The sequence below is a fragment of the Chelmon rostratus genome, chromosome 15, assembly GCF_017976325.1.
Source record: "Chelmon rostratus isolate fCheRos1 chromosome 15, fCheRos1.pri, whole genome shotgun sequence".
In the NCBI taxonomy this organism is placed as follows: Eukaryota; Metazoa; Chordata; class Actinopteri; order Chaetodontiformes; family Chaetodontidae; genus Chelmon; species Chelmon rostratus.
The window spans coordinates 20,172,093-20,183,251 of record NC_055672.1 but is presented as its reverse complement, the minus strand read 5'-3'; the positions used below and the strand labels follow the sequence as shown (position 1 = coordinate 20,183,251).

Genomic DNA, 11,159 nt, shown 5'->3' with positions numbered 1-11,159 from the left:
ATCCCCTCCAGTCAACTACTGCCGAGGAGTTCACGGACGGCTCGGAACTTTCCGCCACTGTGTCCGTTTTCAAGTTGGAAGCGAAAAGTAAGCGCCGTTGTGATTTTGTTCAGGGATGAAACTAATATATTATTTTCATTATCGAATGATCATCAAAAAAATAAATAAATAAAATAAACAAAACTGGGTGAAAGACAACCAGCATTATTTCCAGAGTTTGCTTTGTCCAAAAACCAAATGATATTTAATTTAGCTTAATTTATGACCATGAGAAGCAGCGAATCCACACATTTAAAAAGCTGTAATGGGGCATTAATGTTTGCTTTAAACAATCGATCGATCAGAACCAAAGTTAAGGCTGCAGCTCACATTAGGCCATTTTTAAATTATTGCTTCATATGCCAAATATTTTCATCGCTAATCAACCAAGTGATCAATAATCTTGAAAAAAAAAATCATCAGAATGTCTTGTTTGTCCAACCATCAGTTCAAAACCCAAATATATTAGATTTATAGTAATCTCTCACATTTGAGAATGTGATACTTGGTTGAAACGTATTTCGAAGATTAACAAATTGTCAAAATAGTTTCTGTTAATTTTCAGTCAATCAACTAATCAATAGGACATCTATTGTTTGTTGCTCTGATCAAAATTGTTGCTGATTTTTTGCATGTCAATCATAGAAATGAAATGGTTATTCAATGAGTTAGTTTATTGACTAACCATTTCATTAATAGTAATAGAGTTAATATATTTCTTGTATATTTCTAAGATCACTTATTATTGCTCAGCCATCAAGTCATTAACATAGCCATACATCACCAACATTTTTCTTTACTCTCTAAGAGATCACAGTAATAGCAATTGTTTAGGCCTGTGAGCTGAATTCATAATTGTCGTATTTCCGACAGCACGTGAAGGCAATCTAACACTTTTTTTAGACGGGTTGTGTGTTGGAGATCTGCTCTGCAGGGATGTGACCGACAAAGAGAGGGGAGGGTGCAAGTCCCTCTCATCTGTCATGCATTTCCCCTTTGATTCTGCAGCAGCCACTGAATCCTATTTTCCAGCATTTCTCCCCCTAAGCGCTTTGTTCCGTGTTCAGCTGTGGAATGTGCTGGAGAACACAGTTAATTGTAAAAACCTTATATCTCTGATCTTGTTATTTTTTTCTCGCTTTTCCCTTTTTTTTTTTCCAATAGCTGAAACGACCAAAGAAAGACTCAGGTTTGTGCCAAGATCACACAAAGCAGGGGCGTCAATTCAGTCAGACCTACATCACAGCGAGGTCTCTGCAGAGCGGAACAAAAACCCATGGCTTAAAAGTTATTAACCGTGTGTGTGTGATAAAATGTAGCACACTAAACGATGAGCCAAGAGAAAACAAGTAAGTTAGTGATCTCTAACATGCTTTTTAGAGTTCTTTTCTTTTTTTAAAGAAAGCAAAGAAAAAGACGAAATGTGGACTCAAATAAGGAAGGTGTTAGGTGCTAATGAATATACACCTGGTGACATACATCTTTGCCATTGTCATTATTTCAGTGTCCCACAATTGTTGTGGGACAAAAGTTGGTCTTGAAAATGTCTTTAACCTTCAACACTTCAGTAGCTATATCTTCCCACAGGGCAAAATTAGTTTGTTTTCAAATGACCCACCACTGTACAAGTCAACCACTCCCCATAAGACCTGCAGGCAAGCTGCTTTCCAAGACAAACTTTGTAGCACTCATATGAGTTCACATGAATACTTACTTTTGAATTTAACAGAGAAGAATTCAAAGCACATATAATGCCAAATAAGCCCTAAAATGCAATGTTTGCTCCACCTGTTGGTTGTTTTGTGGCGATGCGGAGTAAAGTCCACTCTGTGGACTAATATAACTGCATTAGGGCAGAGCTGCATGACTGAAAACTTACTCAGTCTGGAAGGGCTAAACACTGTGTACAGAATACAGATGAGTCTGTTCACATCAACACTCGCTTTAGGGTAAATGTCAGTATGTTAACACACACAAAGACGTGATGAGATATGGGAGAACAAACTGCTCCAACACAAGCATCTTTTCTCCTTTTGCTCTTTTTTAAACAATAATATCATCACATATAAATTCTCTCTATCATAAATCAATTTGTAAGACATTTTACAAATCAAACTCAGCCTGAAGAAGAAAAGTACATTTACAAGTACATTAAGACACTGTGACACAAGGTTTGCTGAGTGAGAAACAGTAAGGCACCGATGCCGTCTGTGGCATAGGTAGTTTCCACACTAAAGGGAGAAACATCACCAGTTAAAACCAGCATTAAAAACCAGCAGATTTTCCAAAATGTGTCAAGAAAATGAAAGCCAAATGAACAATACTGCAAAGCATAAACATAATGTTACACACACATCGTGTATAAACACACGTTTTAGAAACTGTATTAGTGGAACACATCTTGTGAAAGATTAGCGAGACTTTGTGTTGTTGTACGGAAGCATAGAAAGGCCAAAATAATTTTCATTTAAATAAAATGATTTAAAAATGACTAATTAAACACCTAACCCACTACTGAATACTTGATGTTAAAATGTAGGCACCACAGAATTAACAGCAAATGCAGTATTTTAATTTGATTCCTGACTTGATTTATGTGTCTGATTAGAATTTGGTGGTCAAAGGTCAAAGGTCAAGGTCACCGTGACCTCACAAAACACGTTTTTGGGCATAATTCAAGACTTCAAAGGTCAACTTCACCGTGACATCATAATCTTCTGAAGAAACACTTTTTTGGCCATTATTCCTTCTCAGGAACAGAAGGCAGATTGTGACCATATTTAACATTTGCTCACATACTGAACTGGTGACACTAATCCTGGGCTCCACCTTGAAACTGGATATTCACTGGAATCACATGTCAATATAATTATAACTTCCATTTACCAACTGCCACGAGCTGGTAATTCTAGTTTGACTTAACTCTCAGTCTTACACCTGACCTGCTGAGTTTGTGCAACCTGAATAAAGTTTTTCTTTTTTCTTTAATATCGGACAAAATGATGCTTCTGAAGTTGCACAACCTAAACTTATCTCTTTTAATTATTAATTTAAAGAGGGAAATTTAAACCACATAAATTTGCATAAATGGTCATCAAAATGAATTCATTGGAATCAATATTCAGTGGTGGCAAAATTTCACATCTACATACTGAGCTGTAAATCCTACTGGCCTTTTTTTGCTTCCATAGTTTCGTTACACGACGTCTGGTGCTCTGAGGAAAGTTTTTATGCTTGAAATGAATTTTCAGTTTTCAGCTGCAAATTATTTCTAACCACAATTTATTTTTGTGAAGACTTATTTTGTTCATCATTCAGGTAGAAATCCAAGATGCACAAAAAACAATGTCCTCACTGGGTATGTGGTCCTGACTGTGGAGCGCGGCTGCTACCAGACACCCAACGCCAAAGATCACACTTCCAAGCCGTTTATATTCACCTTCAACAAGATTACACCTTTTTCTACACATCACTGAATGATGAGACAAAAGAATGAGTTTACTTAAGTCAAATCAAATGATCCAGGTTGATCAAGAAACAAAAATTACAAGAGTGGAATTTTACTTTTAGCGGGCAAATATGGATTCAAACAATATCACTCTACGTCAGCTACGGCCAAGCTGTCTTTCACATGGTGTGTTTCACTGTTGTGCTGTAAAGGCTGTGCTTCTGTTTCACACTGTTAAAAAGCTTCAAAGCTGAGAAGTCTTGACAGATTGTTTTGAGATGAGCTCTGCGGGTCTCCGTCACATCACTTCTGGGTTTAGAGAAGGAAATGTAAAGCGGACCAGAGCTATAGGACACAACTGTGTTACTTTCCCTTCTAAAACATAAAATAAAATAACAGAATAAATAGTTGCAATCCAGAATAGTATTGCTCACAGGGCGGGTTAACATTTGATTCACTATTTAACTGTCTTGACACAATTTATTGATACAAAAATAGATAAGAAAACATTTACTATATATAAAGTATATGGCAGACAATCAGGAAGTGGGTTACTTTGTTCTAAATACCAGTTATTAAATTCAGAAATTGTCACGCCCAACAAGAAAATGCAACATCTACTTATATCTCATCCCCCCACACCTCTTTTACTGTACCTCTCCAGTCAACACACACACACTCACACTCACACTCACACACACACACACACACACACACACACTTAGTAAACACTGCACAAAGCTAGCTTTCACCACAACCACAGGCACAGTAAGGAGTAGGCTATATGTATTTTCTGTTGTCTCTAAATGAAATGAAGTGAGAAAGTGGCCGCAGGTAAAAATACCACCCATCCCTCTGTGGACACTGTGCAAGTTTGCCAGTGCACAACTGTTGGTCCTGTGAAAACAATCCTTAAAGTCTGAATTCCCTTCAGTGAGGCTGAGTGCTGCTGCGCTGTGTGTGCTTTCTGTAATGACTGATGTGGGTCTGTGTGCTCTGAGGGTGTGTCTCTTGTCTGGTTTTCGTACTGGGTCCACTTAAAGAAGTTTATGAACTGACTAAACCACAAGGCGAGGGATTCTGCACGTGCAGCCGCAGCACTCATTAGCACCAGAGCAGGTAAAGGAGAGTAACAGGTACACTTTCTTCTCACCTGTTAGCCTTCCTGCTGTGATGTGTGTAAAGTTATTTTTATGCAAGAGATACCCATAAAAAAGTGTCATAAATTTCACTGAACATACTTTTGACATTCTGTGTGACTTTTGAATAGTGGATGGAAACTCAATATCACACAACCACCACAGTAACTACGAGAGTTTTCTATATATATATAAGATATCTCGGTGTCAGCGCTTCCACAAACTGTTTTCCTAAAATATCTAACAATGCGATATGCTCATTTCTTCTCGGAGATCACAACGGAACTTGATCTCAACATCAACCATGACACTTCCGCTGCCGGTGGCGTCAGGTTATATGTCATACAATTCATTTGCTGACAAAAGTGTCTAAAATTACTTAGTCGTTGCGTTGTTTACTTAAGTTGAGGTTCAGACAATTTGGAGATGTTTTCGGCAGTGTCGACTGACAGAGTTTCATGAGTGTGTAGCAATTCAGCTCAAACTTTCAAAATATTTCTTCATAAGTTCGCTGAAAACATATCCACGACGGCCTCCACTTCCTGGACCTTCAGAATATTTTTCAACACGCCTCCATCCTCAGAGAGTCCAGCACATGTTTGAATGCAACAGATAATTGCAATGAATTTGCAGCAGACGCACTGGGATGTGGTGATTTATGCTTATCAAGCAATAATCTGCAACATTCACAACACATTGTAACCATATTAAATGTATGAATTCACTGATGTCTTCATCTTTCTAGCCCAAAAAAACGATGATTCGATTGTGATTAATAAATGAGTAACAGGGTAGCTAGCATGAGCAGTGATGGTAGCTTCGTGTAGCCACACCTTTTGGCTTAAACAACAGACATCTGGAGAAATTCAAACTCAAGAGCTAAGTGGGAAAGTATGATGGTGTTTTCTCTCAGGCAGAGCATGGCACTGGTGTTGCCCTGGTTACTGGTGTATCAAGGAAATTGCTACAATCATCTAGCTAGCTGGGAAAAATGGTTTCTCTTACCATGAAAACAGCTTAAAGCTCCTGAACAAAAGTTATTCTATGTAACTTAAATATTAATCAATAAATGATGAAGCAACAGTCCAAGTTAAAGTTTGGGTGGAAAAATGGTTCATAGTCATTAACCACTCAAAAACTCAACTAATCTGCTTCATCGGGATTGGGTGGGTGTGGTTTGTTTGAGGTAACAAAAGCAAACAATCCCACAACTGCCATCAGAAATACACATAGATATGTAGAAATCTCTAATGTGAAACAAGCAGAACGGTTCTAACTTGAGTGGAAAAGTTTGTGTTCATGTGGGATCACGCTGCTCATACAATCAGTCTCCAAGGCCTTAGTGGCAATAGTGGTGCAAAGCCCGAGACCAAAGTCCAACTACGACTGATGTCAAAAGTGGCCGTGCATGTCCTGCTCCGGCTTCTGCATGAAAACTATCTTCCTGGTCAACACGTATAGGATTAAGCATAATCCTGATATCGGTTGTTTGAGCTGGAGATGTGGGTACACAACATTATCAAACAATAATTTACCAAGCAGTGTTATCTGGAACCTGCTTCTTGGAACAGGTCCCAGCTCACCCAGTTCACCAGACAAAAACGGTGCATGCCATCTATAGAAACGTAAAAGTCTTGACAAGGCAATCCATGAACAAATGACATCACAGTAAGAGACGTCATCAATGGCCATGAGTGATTTTACAAACAGTGCTGTGAAAATGCTTATGCTATGCCCAGCTGAAGGACTCTGAGTGCAGACACACGTTGCTCTCTTTCTTTTTTTTTCATCGCCACTGACCCTGCTTCCCTGGACGTTTGTCATGTTGCTCTATTCCAGCTGAACTTATCCATTTCTCGCTCATCTGCAGTTATTCTCACGCACTTTCTTCACTTACTTTTGTCTTGCTGTTAGGACTCCAACAAACTGTGCCAGCGGCAAACCTGCTGTCCTTTAGACTCTTTCATCTGAGTCCAGTGGGTGAGCTCCTCCTCTCCGGAGCTGTTGAGGCCAAGCGAAATCCAGCCAATCATCTCCTTACGCTTCATGCTGCGCTTGTTGTAGACGGAGAGGATGAGCGTGACGTCCGACAGCTGGAAAAGAGCTACCTGGAAGACAAACGTCTCTTTGTAGGTCGGGTTGGGCTGACCTCGACAGATGGATGTCTTACACTTGGACATCTCGTGGCCCATGGAGTTCAGTAAGGTCAGCTTAACATATGTATCTAAGCAAGAAACAGGTGGAGTACACAGTTAGAGGGGAAATGATGTAAACCTTCTATGGTTTACCATCCTCAAACATTTAGGGTGTTTTGAACAGATCATTTGTGCAAAATCCTTACGCCTCTCCAGTGTATTCTCTTTGAATTAAAGCATGACTACCTGCTGCAGCTGTGTGTCCTTTGCAGCAAAGTATGACACATTTTCTACACAAAGCATTTGTTCTTGTGATAATGTCACTGCAGTTGATGCATGAGATCATGACCACATAGGATGCGGTTTTCTCCTGATCAAACACAAAGCGCAGCTGTGAGTGTTCCTGATAACAGAGAGCGAGAACTCAAAGGGTGCAAGGAGCGTTACCTCAGCCTTGTTGCTATGCAACCACTGCATGTCTAACCTGAAGTAAGGGATAGTGCCGAAGATAAAAATGGACTGGAAAAAGTTAGTAATACGTCTGTCTGTGTTTAGAGGATGAGGAGCCTCTTCGAAGACGGACGCTTAAATGAATGGTCCTCATCAGGACAGGCCTCCAGGAGCTGCTATTATTTTCTCTGACTTTGACATGATGTCAGTGTCATGACATAACACGTGCACAGACTTTCAGAGCCCAGAGCTGTGTCCCAAAACGTGCTCTGTCCAAAACGTGAGTCACATATTTGGGAGGGGATGCACGCCTGCTGCAAATAAATGACAATGTTTAAAAATATATACTAAGGGACTGGTGCACAGCGCTAATATGTCATGACAAGGGCATTAATCAGACACGGCACGGATAATGAAATCCAGCTCAAGAGCCGTATAATCAAACAGAATCAAGCTACATTATCAGCATACAAGAATTTACATCTAGTACAGAGCACTTACGTTATTGCTAATCTTGGTCTGCGTGACATTTCTCAGCCCCCCCTCCAGCTGATTCCCTCCTATTTTATTCTAAATCAGTGCACATTCCTAAAAAAAAATCATTCCCAATAAATCTCATTCATTTCACCCCAAAGAAGAAAAAGGAAAAGGAAAAACACTGCCATTATCAAGTGATGCAGCATTCACGGTTCCCTCATTCGCTCCTCATTTCCATGCAGAAATCATGATGTAAACTGAAGCCACAAATCCAGCTGAAAGTAAACGAGGCAAGACTGGCAATCACAATGGGTCTCTGAGAGTGTTTCGCCCCTCGTCTACAACCATACTCCATAATAATGCTGTGTATTATGTTCCTGTCTAAGAGGGAGTATAAGGAATGAATTGCCGAGGCTTTCATGCTGTCGAGTGCCAGCTGCCTTCCAACGCCGAGCTCACCGCCTCAAATCACACATTCAGTTGCTCTCTTTGACATAAAAGCACAGTGAAAAAAATAGCCTTGATTTCTTTTTTGACTGCTGCTGAATGGGCTCTGTAGAGCTGTGGATGTCTTAAGTGGTCAGTAGCGGTGATGCATGGCTCTTTGGTATTGTTGCTGAATGAGAGAGGCTGCGACTGATGATTAACTTGACTTGTCAGCTTGGTACTGTTTTGAAGTGATAGAAAAGGAGCTTTGAAATTGCTCTGCATCTTTCACCACGCTCGTTCCACTTTGTAAGACACACAAAGTCAATCAAGGCCTTCATAAGCATTTTGCACAAAGATTTTTTTCAGTGTTACCAGATGTGACTATTTTCTAAATGTAATCTGAAGACTATGCACAGTATGTGGATATGCTATTTAGGAAAGCACAAACAATGTCAAAATCTGGCAGCTAGTCATTAGTTACAGACATTCATGAATACAAGGAGCACAGCAATTAATGGGAGGACAGTACAGTGTGTCTTGAAGATGAATATTTATGCTCCTCTCTATCACAGAAGTCCTGTTTTTGTTTCACGTGCTGTAAGCAGAACTGGAAAATGTCAAATTACACCCAAAGCATGCCAAAGTGTGCTGTCTGAACACAGCCAGCAGTCAGTGCATTTCCCTCGAGCTGGCCATTAGCCACCAGCAAACTGTATCGAGCTAGCATGACAAATGCTACTTCTGAGTGAAAACATGAAGGACTTCCAGGAATCACGGGCACAAACACAAGACACAGGTAGTGGAGCGGTTACAGGGCTGCATGCATAACAAGACGACGTACACATTCAAAAAGGACAGTTTACGACAAGCAGTTATCTCCATGGATACATGCTCGAATTTTAACATGTGTGGAGAAGTGACAGCGCAGGTGCAAATGTCGCACCAGATTTTACTTTTGGGAAATAACTAAATTCGCTTTTTCTCGAGATCTGGATGACGAGATTGATAAAACTCTCATGTCTGTCTGTTAAATATGAATTTACAGCCTGGACAGGGGTAGCTTAGCTAAGCATAAAGACTGGAAACAGCTAGCCCGGCTCTGTCTGGAACAATGTCTAACAATATCTGCTAATCGACCACACCAATGCTGTCATTTGTGTCATCCATGTGCTGAACTATTTCTTGGCCTGGCGCAGTGGCAGCCAGGCAGTCAGCGGAGAGGCAATGAAGGTTTTTACTAACTTCAGACAGACCCAGGCTAGCTGTTTCCCATCTTTATGCTAAGCTAAGCTAGCCGGCTGCTGGCTGTAGCATCACTTTAACTGTACAAATATGAAAGTGGTTTTCTGATATTTATCAAGGATAGCAGGTCATTCATAAAAATGGAAATTGCCATTGCTGACCAATGAAAAATGCTTTGTGTTCTATTGGGTGCATCCATGAAGATAGTATGAAAAGGTCTAGAAATCAACAACAACAGCACCAATAGGGACAGAGACTCACCTCTGATAATATAAACCTGTCCACCTATCAAGTGTTTTAGACAACAGAACAGTCCATCTGACAACAAGGGTTGGACAGCAGTAAGAAAAACAACGGACCAAGATGTCAAAAAGGTAGTAGGGTGAGAGAGTTCCAGGTGCAGACATAACAGAAGATGCGAGGAAAGAGAAACAGGATCAGAAGGCCAACAACATTGCACAAAGTTCAACAAGAGGCACTTTCTGTTTGAACTTGCTGCTCGGATCCCTGGGAACTGACTGACGAGGCTGACCGGGAAATGAGGGAAAGCAGGGGTCAAACCAGAGGAAAACTGAAAGCAGGTGGTGCAGCTGAGATAGACCGGACTATCTCTTTTTTGGAGAAGTTACAAGCTGTGCATAGTTTATCTCTCTTGCCAGGTCGTAACTGGATAAATTAAAGCAAATAACATTTATTTCATGTCTATTTTGTATTATGTTTTTATGTTAATGTGTTTTTCAAGTATGAAGTGTATGAAGTTCTATTTAAATTTTACACTAATTCGAGGGGAATGAATGAGTTGTATACTGACACTATACTACAGTTGTGAGATTAGCTGAAGAAGCAGATTAGTGTGTTGTTATTCACATATCACATTATATTACATCACATGATACGTATTGTGTAAGGCTGCCTGAACACAAATCCCTATGCACAGGCTCAACTTGTCCTCTCCCATTGTGACACGGGTCAAAAACCTGCTACTCATCACTGCTCTCTTGGAAAACGACTAAAATAAAACGCTTTAGAGTACTTACTGGGTGGCTTGTTGGCAGCAAGGTTTTTGAAATGGATGCCTTTGATGATCTCCACAGAGAGACGTCCTGTTGTGGCGTTGTACACCAGGCCCACGAGGATCTCTGGTGTGGAAGTCTGACTGACCGACTGGAATGATGAGGCGCTTTCACTGCATGTCATATCTGAGAGACTGACCTGGGATTCACCACCCTGAAAGTGTTTGCAATCATTCAGAAAATTGCTCACTGGCCCGTAGAACAAACATCACGGTCGCTCTAAGGCGAGATTTAGGTTGATCAGTTTCTATCACCACTTTTGTTTCTAACACTAGCAATGTGCCCAATGTACAAATGCATAATGTTTTTGATGACACTACTTAGGTGCGTCTGGGAATCGACTGCTCACTCAGAGTTAGTGCTGCATGAAGAGACTTTGATAAGACCTGGCCATACTACAGTGGATGTGCCCGTCGTGAACAGGGCTTTTTAGGGGAACCTGTAACGCCACAAACTAATTCACTGAGCTAATGATGTGCTCCTTGGAAGCACGGCGCGGTTACTACTGTGGGCAGTAAGCTGGTTAGCTGGGCATGTTAATGATTGCATATTATTTTGCAGCAGATAAACACGATCACTTCCTTGTAATTCTGCTCTTGTGGTTTGGCTTTGGGAAAGGCTAAAGAACTGGAACTTATTTTTCAACACCAGATCTTGGTCCTTCGTCAAACTAAAAAATCAATAACCTAAACCTAACCATTTGTGTTTCAATTGCTGTAACATTTGA

The 11,159-nt window shown here is 40.5% G+C and overlaps 1 protein-coding gene across 1 annotated transcript in view; it reads right to left on the bottom strand.

Moving 5' to 3' along the window:
• Positions 1-6,536: 6,536 nt before the first annotated feature.
• The window catches only part of LOC121618700 (synaptotagmin-14-like), a 35,392-nt gene continuing 30,769 nt past the window's right edge, over positions 6,537-11,159 (bottom strand). The window contains 2 exon segments of the mRNA XM_041954255.1: positions 6,537-6,850; positions 10,397-10,586. Coding sequence (XP_041810189.1) covers positions 6,537-6,850; positions 10,397-10,586 — 504 coding nt within the window.